This window comes from Haliotis rufescens, unplaced genomic scaffold (genome assembly GCF_023055435.1).
Source record: "Haliotis rufescens isolate VD_foot unplaced genomic scaffold, xgHalRufe1.0.p SCAF_36, whole genome shotgun sequence".
Classification (NCBI taxonomy): domain Eukaryota; kingdom Metazoa; phylum Mollusca; class Gastropoda; order Lepetellida; family Haliotidae; genus Haliotis; species Haliotis rufescens.
In genome coordinates, this window is record NW_025964068.1 from 1,529,838 (window position 1) to 1,544,583 (window position 14,746).

The following is a 14,746-nucleotide window of genomic DNA, read 5'->3' on the forward strand; positions in this document are numbered from 1 at the left end:
GGCATGATGAGTGAGTTAGTGAGTTGGGTTTAACGCCGCTTTTAACAGTATTCCAGTTATATCACGGCATTGGGGGCATGATGAGAGGCAATTAACCAAGCCATCATGGTTAAACACTCGGTCACCACTTACAGCCAGCAAAGGTTGGGGGACCTTTTCTAACACAGAATCCATGGAAAGTGGTATTTCCCTAATAAGATACACTCATGATAATACCAGTAAGTTATCTTAATTTTGTGGCTATCGTGGCAAATAATTTAGACTTATGAAGTTGGTCTGTGACTTGGCTGACTACATATATTATTGTGACCCAATGGTGTTAATGATGGATGAACAGACACCCCAACTTAGCAAAAATGGCTGCTTACTCAAACAACAAACAAAGTTAATCTTTAGTAATTTTAACGCCACCCTCAGCAATATTCCAGCCATATGATGGTGATCTGTAAATAATCAAGTCTGGACAAGACAATCCAGTGATTGATATCATAAGCATCGATCCACACAATTGAGATCAATGACATGCATCAACCAAGTCAGTGAGCCTGACCACCTGATCCCATAAGTCGCCTCTTACGACAAGCATGGGTTGCTGGAGACCTATTCTACACCGGATCTTCAAGGGTGCTAAAGATAAACTGTTACTATTTTTCAGTTCATTGAATTTGAGTCATGCAAACTGTAGGAGACGTTTAGACGTTTTTCAACAGGGAAGAAGATCAAAACTCAAATACAATGAATACTTGGCAGAATGAAATGACACAAATGGGTTTCAAAATCATTCCATTTATTTCAAATACGCACACTCATAGTCAACATCACTCCTTCTGAAATCTTTCTTTCAATGATTCCGGATACATACAATAATATACACTATTACATGGCAAGTCTGTTACTGACTTAAGCCACTGTCATGTGACCAAGAATTTGTCACAACTGATGACTTAGATTTGAGATTCTGTTGTATCAACACAATTGCAATAATTTCTTTTCAACTAATACTGATTGATAAAGTCAACACACATTGATTGTTTGTAAAATGACAAAATAGAGAACCTGCATATTTTGAAAGTGGCAGCAACTTGATGAGTTTCATTGGCTGTAATTGCAGGATATCGTCTCTATCAATAATATAAAGATTGATGTTAATCTTATTATTTTGACCTTAAGATTTAAGAAGTTGTGTGTGAATGATGTTCCTATTTCCTGGAGTTGCATGTTAGTTTAAGATCCATGTTGTTTCACAAGACTGCCTGCTATGACAAGGCGCTGTATTTCACTGGTGCCTTCATATATCTCTGTAATCCTTGCATCTCGATAGTGTCGCTCAGCTGGCATATCGGTCACATACCCCATACCTCCTAGCACCTGGATGCTCTGTAACACAGCACATAGGACAGAGGGAGTGATTCAACTGAGTTTTGATCAATCACAGCAGGAAAGGTACAATATTAGACTATAGATATGTAATCTTCAATATACCAGAATTCTGGAAAACAACAATCCAGAAATCTAGAAAAATAACAGAATTTGTATATATACAGTTGCTTAAGTGATCTGATGAAGCCTGTTAAAGGCGCTAGAAACTTTGATGATAAATTAATATCAAATGAAAATAATCTTGAAGTTTGTGATAAATGGCAATCAATTTTTCACTGTGATTTTAATTGGAAAACGATATTTACGGTTTATAGATGTAAACTGAAGGATGTAAAACTCTTAGATTTTCAGTACAGATTTCTACATGGAATTATCTACACAAAGAAGGAAACAGTGTTTGTAGCTTTTGTAATGTTGTCAATGAGGACATCAGCCATGTCTTTTGGGAATCTAATGAAACTAAACCGAAATTAGATATACTTTTAAAACTATTTAAAAACGTATACTCAATCGAGAAATTTATTGCTATAAAATAGGATGACAAAAATAACTTTAACAAAAAAAATGGTCACCTTTATTCTCAGTATTTGATTCTTAGCTCTCTGTTGATACATGCCATGTTTGAGTCTGTGTGTTGTAACCGTTTTGGGTTTGAAATGGGACAATGTTTGTTTCTAACCCTTTAATTGTGTATTGTGCCATTCTATGCTATCCGAAATATGTTTTTAAATGGAATATTGTATTAATCTCCAACTCTGGGGACAATATAAAAAATAAAATATAAAAAAATCTCAGTAGGAAGGGTTTGTTTGTAGTATAACTCCACATTCAGCAATTTTGTAGCTTTATGACGGTGGCCAGTAAATAATCAACTCTAGACGAGACAAACCAGTGATTGATATTCTGAGCAATGCCTAATTCCATCAGGGTACGATGACATGCAATGAACCTGGTCGCGAAGCCTAACCTGTTAAATGTCCTTTTTGGCCCTTTCCACTGTTAGTCCTTCTCTCACTCAACACACCACTGACAATTCATGTCAAATCCCCGCCACGCTACTTCCTATTGTATTTTCCCATCTAACACCTGAGCTTCCGCTCACGCATGTGCACTCGTAGTCAAGTTCAGAGGTCACTTCCAGTACACTCGAATGTAAATATACCACACAATGTAGTTAGGACTGACATGTTATCATAACCAGCCAGGTCTTGCATGGGTTGCCGCCTGAAACCTATTCTGCCCTTGTACAGTGTACATTTGATTATAAAGTTCATACTACAAGGGTAAACAATAACATAACCCAAAATAGAGCCATTCTTGAAAATATACTAAAGGCTGTGAAAAAAGGGTAGTAGTATAGATGATGGGGGTTCTGGCTCACTTCCACTAGAGCCAGATTTATATACCTATACCACCACTACAGAGGGAATTTTTTATGTCAAAATGACAATGTGATTTAACAATCGTCATGATATCATATTAAAAGAATCATCAATATTAATTAATAATGAATCAAATTTATTATAGCCCACGAGGATATCGGAAAGGTTTAGGAGCAATACAAAAATTAGCCACCGCGGCTAAGGTATCTAAAGATGTGGCCAAGGATTGGTTAAAGAAACAAGCGATGTGGCAAATATACTTACCAGCACCACGTTATATACCGAGGAAGAAGTTTGATATTTTTACAACGAATGAAGTTCACCAGGCTGATCTCTTGATTCTTCCCCATGATAAGGTAAGACGCAAAACATATAAATACGCTTTAACCGTAGTGGATGTGGCTAGTCGATACAAAGAGGCTGAGCCCTTAACCTTGAAAGATTCAACAGAAGAAGCTAATGCACTGACCCTCATATATAAACGCAGACCACTAAAATGGCCTAAGCTATTTCAAGTAGATCCTGGTTGCGAGTTGATGGGATCGGTAACTAAACTATTAACAAAGCACAATGTTGAAATCAGGCGTGGTGAAAAAGAGGCCCACATTAGTCAAGCTATCATTGAAAGATTTAACCAGACATTAGCGGAACGTTTGTTTGGCTATCAGTATGGGGTTCAAAAGAAATCTGAGCGATTAAAATCAACCAAATGGGTGACACGATTATCAGCTGTTGTATCAGTGCTGAATAATGAAGTAACGAGATTAATCGGGAAGAAACCATCCAATACGATTAAAATGAAATCTGTGAATTCCGAATCTTCAGCACCGAGGAGAGGCAAAGAACAAAAACTTCCAGATAGAGTAAGCGTAAGATATTTATACCAGCCCGGTGAACTGGAAGGAGGCCTACGTCGCGCAACCGATCCGATTTGGTCCCTTAACCCTTTCGCCCCGACTGCCCGATTTATCGGGCACGATAAACCGTGTCCCAGAACCCGGCTGCCCGAAAAATCGGGCAGCATAAGCCGTGGCCCAGAACCCGGCTGCCTGATAAATCGGGCGGCGCAAGCGTGTTTACAAAATCGCTCTTTCTACTTCCTTTCTCGTGTGTAATCTCGTTCTAAATATGGAAACGAGATCTACACTATTGACACGTCATTCGATGGAATTTCCCCGTCTTTTTGGCGCGAAAATCGCGGGTATGTCACCTGTTTTCGCGACAGGTATTTTTCTCGCTTGAATCGTAAATCAAGCGTAATGGCGGCCAACTACGATTCGGATAGCGATCAGATGATTAACAACGACTCTATCGGGAATAATAATGTGGTTGAATTGAATAATTTACGAGAAGGGGAGAGGGAATTTCGCGAATATTTTGGTGAAGATTTTGACGGTTTCGACGAGGTGTCCCCCCCCGCCAACTTTCAAGAATGGGAGTGGCAGAGGGACCACAATAGTGGAGACATGAGGGATTTTGAAGATTTTGAAGAGGACTCAAGAATATATATTGACACGGTGAGTGAAGAGTCGTGCTATTGATTTTTTTCCAACTGTTTTACAATGATTCTGTGTTTGAACATATTATCAGTGCGACGAATGAGAATCTAGCCACCGACACGTGAACGAGCGATCACAACAACAACAAAGGTGAGTGGCATGACGTATCTGTTATTTTTTTTTTAATTTATTTTTCTGATCGCAATCCGAATTGTAGTTTGCCGGTTTGTCGTATGTCCTTATATTTCGCTCAATTTGAATAAAATTTATTTCCATATTCATGTTTGTTTTCTTGTTTTTTACATCTTAATTTAAATTTTAGTAACTGTAATGATTATTTATTTATTAATTGATTTAATAAAGTACTGATTTAATTTATTATGCAATTGTAAATAGCAGTGTATTGTAAATATGTTATCACAACTTGTATATTTGCAGAACTTGAATTTACGATCTTTCCGTCCTTTTACAATCTTTCCCTCTTCAGATCAATCTGTGTTATCTTCCCTGTGATGTCATTCTTATAGTAGCTGTGGTTCAATGTTCAGATAATGTGATAAATAACTTTTTAAAAACTTAAATACTTAATTTTTGTTTCAAATCCTGAAAAAGAACAAAATAAATCAAATATTTGTGTTTTTACCTGTGTTAACGAGTTTACCTGCGTTAACAAGTTTACCTGTGTGAACGAGTTTACCTAAGAGGCTGTAAGTGTATCATAAGTAATATGTGACATCAGTATAAAAAACAAAGTCAGTACCAAGAGTTGTAAACTTGTTTATTTGTTTACAGATGTGCATGAAGAGAATTTACCTGTAACACCTGGGATTACCTGTGCCGTCCAAGATGACAAGACCACTGTGTTATGTTTACCTTGTATCTGTGATTTATTTTTGTGATTTGTAATACAATTTGAGCCAAAATTCATTGTCTGTTTTCATTTTTTCAGTGTTTTCAAGTTTTATTTCACTTGTAAACACCTGTAATTAGAAAATAACAAAGGTTAGAGACAATAACAACAAAGAATATTAAAGTATACTTAATCCTCTTTACAATGGTATATGATAAATGTATATTAAAAGCAAGTTTCTGGTAGAAAAAGTGCATAAAAAATGATAGGGTCAGTGTCAGGGACTGCAGGGTTTCAAGGGACATAACTCTGGGGCAGCCAGTGATGAAAGAGTTAAGATATATAACATTAGTCGATTGGTTACAAAAGAAGGAGAGCCTATTCTTTATTATCTTAAAGATGGACCGGGTAGGGCATTTGTACGGGAAGAGTTGCTCATAGTTCCCAACGATACAGTATTACCGCCCTCAGTAACCATAAGCATAGGTAGTTACACCATCCTTATCAATCCATCTCTTTGTATCTAAGGGGGATAATGATGTCTTGTTCATTCTTAATCCATATATCCTATGATTGTAACTTCTTAAAGAGTTCATCTCATGTTTGAATGTTCTACCGTTGAATAATGCTTTTTTACCACATACTTCTTAACACCCTTAGTTTTTCTTATCTCTCCATTATCGGACTTCTTTATAGAATACATCTTAGGTCTTAATCCGACATACTCCACTATAGGAGTCCCAGCACATTCATCCTTCATCTTACCTAACACCTTTTTATTTACTACGCTGTGCAGTGGATTATCTTTTGGGTAATCGCTCGTGTCGTACATATCTTTTTTTTCTGCCATATCTTTATACACATCCTCGGTTTGTATTTCCATCAACAAAGAATCTGTGTCGGTATATAACACCTCGCATCTATCGCCGTATTGCTTCTTAAGTTTGTTGTAATAAAAGTCATACATTAAGTGTTTTGACAAGTCAAGAATATTCATACCAACGTACACCGGTCTATTGAATTTTATATTACTCTTCTGCATATGCAACGCGGCTAAGTCGTTATCGAATATCTTGCTTCTGTTAAAAGCCGGACTGGCTATAAGTTTCCTGAGTCTTTCTTCCTCATTAGACCTAACTAATTTAACATCAACATGCTTCCTCAGATTCTCCATAGTTTTACCAAATACTGAGTTATTCATGAGCTTATATAGATTCTTTTCGAAATCGCTGGTAGCTATCTTTCTTAAATCTGTGTTCAGCCTTATATAGGGCTCCATCCAAGGGCTTTGATCAAACTTTAGAACCCTGTGTATTTTCTTTAGTTGCATACTTAACGATAGATATAACTGGAGATTTCTGTTGTGAACTATAGATTTTGTCTTATCCATCAAATTTGGTACGAGTTTTTCTACGTTAGCTAACCTAGTATTACCCATCGAGGAGTGTTGATATTCCGACATCCAATCTTTATTCACCATTAATCTTTCGGGAGCTAGCGGTTAACTGTTATGATCTTTATATAACGAATTTGGATATTCAAAGTCAACTTCTAGTATGTACCCTTTATCGGAATCTGAGGGAATATCATCCACTTTGATATCATTCACATCGACCCACTCAAAACCCCCCGGGGCAAAGGTTGACTCATAGCCCATCCGTATAAATTGTTGGCGTCGAGATATAATATGTGCGTGTCGGATTTCCTCGGATCATATCCTTCCACTAAGTTATTATTAGCCTAAGAATACCTTTTCGCTACCATCCATATACCACCTCTTAATCCTTTCTCAATAAACAAGTGCATATCGTAATCTGTGAGTAGTTTTAGTTCTATGCCGGTCTTCTTCAACAATGCATCCCACGAGAGTCCGGGGCTGGAATAGTACCATGCCAGGTCCAAGCCGTATTGTTTTAAACATGTCTTTCTAAATATCTCCAATATATCGGCGAGTAACAGTACATCGGTTTTTAAGTACAGATCTTGATAATCACCTAAATTCTTACAACCTAATTTATCCCACACCGTCAGAGCGTGTTCATAATCAGCATCTGTTATTTTAGATGCTGTTAAGTTACTTCAAGAGGTGGTAATTTAGTTTCGTTGAATCTTGACCAATCATCCATATATTCGTAAGGATATACACCTTTTCTCAGCAACAAATGACGACACCGATCGGTATATTGATTTATTATTGCAAAGTCATCGGGATTGTTCGCATTAGCTAAATTGTCCAGGAAGATAACAGAAACTGTACAGAGTCTATGAATCTAAGTCCATTACTTTGCTTTATTCTGGCTTTCCCATCCTTGTCCCTATAATGTATAGTTATAGTCAACGAGAACGATATATATTTTTCCATATTATTAGGAATGCATGTTAAACCGCCGTCGGTCTTTGAGATAGCTTGCATGAGATGTGAATCATATCCCCTAAGGTTATGAAACACAATGGGGATGGGTATTGTTTGAGAATTCATTTTTAGTTTCAAGTTACACTCGTTATGAGCGGCTCCCCGATAATTACCTGTGACGTGGCAATGATCTCTTACAGAATCCCCATTCAGGGGTTTGTTACAAACATGACAACTTGTTGACTTCTTATAGGCCCTCCAATCATCCCTCCTCATACACATGGGTTTTTTACAAGATAATTTTTCCCTGATTATTCTCTCTTCATTTTGTAGATTATCTAGGAACTTTCCCGCTGCATCGGGACCTCTGTAAATCACGGGCGGGTTTGTTTTCCCATCATGCCTTACAACTATATATCCAAACCCACAAGGAATATGTTCTTGAGTTTTGTATGTAAAACTACTATCTTGATTATTGCGTTCGGTATTTTCTATAGGCTTGATAAGTGCTTCGAAGTCGGCGTAAATTACATATGGTACTGGCATTTGATTACAATAATGTTCAAATTTTAATATATTTTTTCCCTCTTTAGGCATATCGATCCTGATAGCATTCTGTCCAACACCTCTGCAGTCTTCTTTATGCGCTTCTAATAGATCTTGTCTGCTGTACCTATGTAGGCATCTTTCACAGAAATATTTCTTTTCCTTATGGGTTGTTTGATCGTATAATAGTCTGCTTAAACTCTTTATCCATGTATAATGATATTTACCATCTTTTTCGATTAGAAATGAATTGATTCTGGGAATATGTTCCAGAGCGGAGCTTATCCTGTGTACAATTCATTCAGAAGAATGTCCGAAAACATTTATAGCTAAATTATTTTGCTTTTCCACCTTATCAATTTGTGAGATTGGTGTAGGTTTGTCTATACCATCGAGGTTTAGTCCATCGTTTTGGGGATAGCTTGAAGGTCTATCTGGATTTTTGTCTACGGGCAACAATCGGATTTATTTTTTACATTAATTATGGCTTTTTTCTTCTTATAATACGGGGGTAAATCTATATAAGATCCACCTTTGAAAGGCATATAATTTGCTATATCTAAATATAAACTATCGATTTTATCCACACCCCAACCCGAACTTCTATTAGTCCAGCGTTCTAAAGTTTCTTGTATCCTCTGAATTGATGTATCTAATGATGCGTTTATAGTATCGGATTCGGTTATAACTTCTTGATTGCTACGGAAATATGGTTCGGTATATTCAGTGCTATCGTCTGCGCTACTTTTACTCAATGACATTTTAACCGTCAGCTGGTATTTTATACTATTTAAATCATCTAACTCCTCGTTAATTTTGCTTGTTACGATGGGCTTAACATCATTAACATCCACGTTGTAATTAATATCCATCTTCCAACCTCTTAGATATTTACCCACACCATCTGTGGGTACAAATTTTAACTCATCAACTGGTTGATTTTTATCATCTTGTTGATTTTTATCTAGTAAAGCGATCAATTCAGCTTTTCTCATTCGAGAATAACCTCTCAGCCCACTTTTTTTCGCTCGAGCTTTGAGTTCTCTAACAGTCTGGGGTTTGTTGTATTCCAAACCGAGTAGATCGATCAATTCAGCTTTTCTCATTCGAGAATAGCCATGTAGACCACGTTGTTTTGCTAAAGCTTTCAACTCTCTGACTAAAACCATTGTGGTATATATACAAAATAAAACATTTGTCTAAATGGTTATATTTCCATATATCTTATTCTCCCCAACCTATTCCTCTCGTTGATGTAATCTTTCTACCTAGCGTAAATAATCTGCTTCCTAACCCTATCAGCGCCATGTTTCTTACATAAACAATAATGACATCTGACACCTATCCCACATACAGAACACGTATAATTTACATTTCCTTGTCTGATGTAAAAAGCGTGAGTACCGCAATATACACCAACGCATGGTTTCTGACATTGAATTGGCTTCCCCATGAGTGTATATCTGCACAGATTCATGATTATACACCTATCATATCATCTGTCTAAATGAAAAGCACATATCGAGTCTCTCAACCAACCAGATCTATTTATAGCTTGGCCAGTCAGCGCGACATGACTAGCTTATATAACTCAGCCTGACATAGTGTGTTGAAAGGTCATGGCTTATGCATAATTGTGTAGCTATAAATAGCAACTGCAGACAACCCAAACACTTTAAAAGCTATCTTACTGTCTTTCTGAGCCTCTGATGGTGTATAAAACTGAGAGAGTGTTGGCCTCGGCATTGGGTCAAGTGTCTTTCCATAAACGAGGAAGTATTCGTGTATAGTAGATTCAACATCCTTAAACGTTTGAATTGAATGTACTTGTTTGCCTGGCCCACTGCTTCGAGTTGTTCTAATGTTTACGCTCCTCTTCAACTTCTTTAGCGTTTGATTCCCTCAGAGTAGAAAATAAATAATTACTCCCTGAAAAAGCTAGAGCATTAACAATAGCTCCACCGACCATCATCACAATTGTTGACATGATGTGGTCAACAATACTATGTTTATAAAATATTCAAATGTTTAATTACTTCATTATGTCTTCTGGGATTAGCCCTTGTTTGATGAGCATATCCTTTGTTGCCATTGCTAATCCTATATCAAGAATCATCATACCGATATTGTAACCATTAAAATCTAGCTTTGGTGGTGTGCCTTTAGTAATCACTTTAGCTATACGGGCATAGTCAATGGCCAAGCCGCTGACCACCGCTGAATGATACGTTGCGTTTACCAACATTTTACCGTCTGTAACTGGAGTAGTCATGCTTTTTATAACATTACATGAGGGCTTAACTCTAATTGAACCTCATCTAATTTTTGAACTTGTGACGTTTTCTCTTCTCCAGTCTTATAAAATAACCATACCGCCGTTATAGCAACAACCCCTAGTACGTAGGGGGCCCAAGTTTTAATCAGACGACTATGTTCAGTATTATGCATTAGTTTCCCCTTCCTCGCCAACCCACCCTTCCTACCAGCTGCAACTTTTCAAGGATTCTTAGTCACTCTGACTTGTTGTTGTGATTGTGCAATCGCTGGTATCTTCTCATTCACTTGTTGTGATACAATCGGGGTTTGTACTTGTTGTTTTTCCATCTCCATTATTATTAAGTGGGCACATATGTTTAAATTGACAATACCTAGCCGTTATTAAAGCTGTGGTGAGTGGAGCTAAGAACATTCCGTATCTATGATAAAACTCACAGCTTACTGAGCTGATAGCGTGTTCGATGAATGGGTCTTTCTCGAGAGATTCGCATAAATACATGTGATGTTCTGCTGGGATAGGAAGAAACGTACTAGCTACGACTGTGTATAGTTGTAACATAGCCGACCCTATTGTTTTAGTCATGGTAGCTCCCAGTCTAGACTGTATATTCTTCGTCGGTCATGTGATAAATTTTTTAGATGGTATAATTTTCCCCAAAATATTAGGAACATTTTCCACCGGCTACCAAAGCGGCGAGTCTTTCTCTATGTTTATCCGAAGATTTATCGACATCTTGATCTGGCTCATCTTTGAGCATTTGTTCGATGAGTTCGTCGCATTCCATAATGTAATACCTAAGGAGATATTTAAGTCTAACATAATGGAAAATAACATATCCAATACAGCCAGAAATAATAAACTGTTGACAAAGAATGAGGATTTCAAACCACATTATTACATAACAGCCGCTAATGTTCAATTTACTATATTTTTGCTATATTTACTATATTTTTGGTATATTTTGCTAAGCAGTTGCTATATTTACTAAGCAGTTGCTACATTTTGCTAAGCAATTGCATAAGCAACTGGTTGATCAATTTTTAATACGAGTTTACAATGCTTCGTTGAAGCTAACAGTTTTCTGACTTTATCTCGTTCGGACTTGGTATAAATAACATCATTTTTGCGTAGACATTCCTCAAATGAATCTCGGTCTTTGCAATGAAACAGGGCTACCCATTTGGTCTGCTCTCTGAGATCTTTCAGGACAGAGTTGTATTTTTGAGTAAGTACGCAAACGCTATGTAGAGTATGCCGACCGGAGAATGCTAAATATGAAAGCATATCTTTCTTTTTGGTAAGTTCTTTACTCACACTGCAGTCGTCTATTATGAAAAGGGTTGATTCTCCTTTGTATTTTTCATGACATACTCATAAACAGTCTTGTAAACGATCGCCCGGATCAACTCTGTGTACCCCATTGTCATTCATTACCCAATCTCTCGATAGGTATGTTTTATTGACATTTATCGTCGGACACAAAATAATAATATGATCGAAAACATCCCGATAATGACTTTGTAAAATATTTAGAATAAAAGCTGTTTTTCCACAACCTGTTTGCCCACAGATGATAGCGCAGTGCGGTTCTTTAGGTAAAGGATTATTAATAGATCGCTTGCACGAATCTTCCATTCTGTATATTAAGTTGCGCGTCCATAATAACATACAAATATATATTTAATTTACCATTGGATTCCTGTAGCTTCGTTATCTGCATAGTAACACCCTCGCTAGCATTTTCTATTCTCCGCCCACTACCATGTAGCTGGTCATCGTCTGTGGTTCTCATGTCGAGCCAAAGCGCATACTTTGTGGTGAGGTATTCACCCATCGATACATCCCCGAGAGACAGATCTTTCGCGACCAGTTAACTTCTGGGCTTTGTTTTATAGAAGGGAGTTTTTTAATCTCATCCCATTGTTGATACGCTAGCATTCTTTGACTATATAGTTGATTAGGCACGCCCTCGATAGTCAATTCTACTTTTGTAATCTTGGGATTGTAGAACTTCTCAGTATTTCTTTTAAATGCTTCAGAAGGGTCCTCAAACAACATTAAAATACCCTTCAACGATCTCGTGGGGATGTTTAGATTGATATTCCACATCGTATCTTTTTTGCTCCTTGTGATCTTTCGATGTCACAGCACGCGATCGTACAAAATAGCTAAACTTCCGGTATACTGGTTACAAATTTGTCTGGCTAGTTCAGGATCTGTGATCATATCATACTCCAGTGAGATATTGTCAATGGAATAGCTAGCATCTTCAGCAGCTCTAATTACTCTACCATAGTCATTAAAAGTGAGCTTGATAGAAGGGCATGTGGGAATCTAGTAATTCAAAGTCGAGCGGAATATAGAATTGGTTACCTATTGCATCAGCAACAGCGAGTTCTTTTACGATGGTATTATCACCATTATCAGCACCCACACGCAGTCTCAATGTGTTCTGATTACTAATACCCTGGTACTGTAAGTTTTTCCGCTCTTTATCCGTTCTCCAGAGATCCATGTAACAGAAATATACATCGCTATCGTCAATACTCAAAACTTCATTACTGCTAATTTTAATAGCGATTTTCTTAACTTTAGCACAACCTATGTTCTGAACAGGCTCCCTGCTAGCATCTGTAGAATTCAAATTAATCCTAAATGCTAGTCAGACAGTTCCCAGAACTAACACATCATGAGGACCTAGATTGGGAAAGCGAACCAGAAGTGTTTGATTCTGATCAATGGTACTCGGGTTATTAGTTATAGTTACAGACTGGCGAATTGCTTTGACCCCTAATGGATCCTGCAGTCTACGTTGTGGATTTAACTTGCGTCCGTATTGCGAAGACATTGTTATATTAAAATTATGTTTACTTATGTTTAATATAAAAATGGATGATTTTAATCTAGATAACATAACTGATACTAGTACAATCGAAGAGGGTACTGATGAAACCAGCTTTGGTGGCATGAATCTTAGCGATGAACTTTTACAATCAACCGTTAATGATTATTACGATACCTTTAAAGATGTTAGCCCAATTGGTCGTGCTTATTCAAAGTTTGAATTAGATGGTAAAGGAACATTGCGACTGCGTGGCGCTCCAGATATTGATCTTATAAATTCTCGTACTCGTAAGACCCTAGCCTTGTCTACGATAGCCGCTAAACACTGTATCAGCACTGTTCGTGATGAATTAGGTTTTGTAGACTACTCACAAGAAAAACTTTCCGCGAAGACTACTAAGGTTCTTCGGACTGTGCGTACTGAACTCGGTAACATAGATAATTTGGAAGAAAGCTTGAAGGTGGCCTCGGACGGACTCGGAGAAATCTTGGATACCTACTACGATAATTCCACGGTCAGTGTACCAACCTTCAGAGTTCAGTATTAGGGAATTACGAGGTCTTGACAAGGCAATGCAAACAATGCGGGGAGAACTCATCAATAATATAGCCAAGCTATCCGAACTCGACAAGCATATAGCTTATGAAAAAACAAAACTTGAACAGGCGGGTGATGAATTCAGTAGACACCGCGTTGCAGAAAGATTACGTAGCTTAGAAGATGAAAGATCGGCCTGCCTCAAGGCTGCTTCCAGTAATAGAGAGGCCCTTCGTTCACAAATCAGTCGAATTCGAGAAACTATCGATCAAGTCTTCAACGATGATACTACACTAGTCGATAAAATTAAAACATTGTTCAGAGAACAGGGGATAACCATTGCCAGTATTTTAACCACATTGGGATTTATTATATCAACTTTGACTCTCACATTAACCGGTGGCACATGAGGTGGCACACCCCCTAGTGATAAAAATGGTGTAAAAGAGGGGATAAAAAAGCTATTAAAAGCATTCGGAGAAGCACTGGGAAAGCTCGCTGGGAAAGCTGCGTCTGCACTTCCAGGTATAATAGGGAGTATAGTTTCCTGGCTCTTGAATTTATTAGCTAAGACCACCACTTGGCTTAGTCAAAACTTGTGGGCACTGATCATAGCAATTGCCAGGTTGTTGTACGTATCCGCTAAAGACTATTTAACTAAATCAGTTCATTAACTAAATCATGAGTAAACAAGACTCCACCTACTATAAGCGCTGTTTTTTCATCGATATGTTGTTGATTTATAGCTGCAATATGTGGTGGCACTTGTGGTTGTGAGTCAGTAGATGGCTGTTGTGGTGTCTGTGGCTTGACTATTCCCCTTTCGCCTGTGTTTGTTTGCGTTATTAATTCGGTGTTAATATTTGAATTTATAACTGGTTTTTGTTGATCGGGAGCAATAACAATTTTATTATTATAACCGATCATTTGACCGATCTTAAGTTCCATATTACTCGGAGAGATGTATAGTCCCGGCGCATAAACGTAGTCTACTTTGGATTGAGCGTACTGTAAAACATCTTGATAACGTTTTATAGAAGATGGTATGTCAACTGGTGAATTAATAGCATCCTCCA

General features: G+C 37.5%; 1 protein-coding gene across 1 annotated transcript in view; it reads right to left on the reverse strand.

The window, feature by feature from the left end:
* Window positions 1–766: 766 nt before the first annotated feature.
* Window positions 767–14,746, reverse strand: part of LOC124124730 (short-chain specific acyl-CoA dehydrogenase, mitochondrial-like) — a 100,408-nt gene continuing 86,428 nt past the window's right edge. Inside the window, exon 12 of the mRNA XM_046487977.2 lies at window positions 767–1,377. Coding sequence (XP_046343933.1) covers window positions 1,225–1,377 — 153 coding nt within the window. The 3' untranslated portion in view covers window positions 767–1,224. The remainder of the gene's footprint in view (window positions 1,378–14,746) is intronic.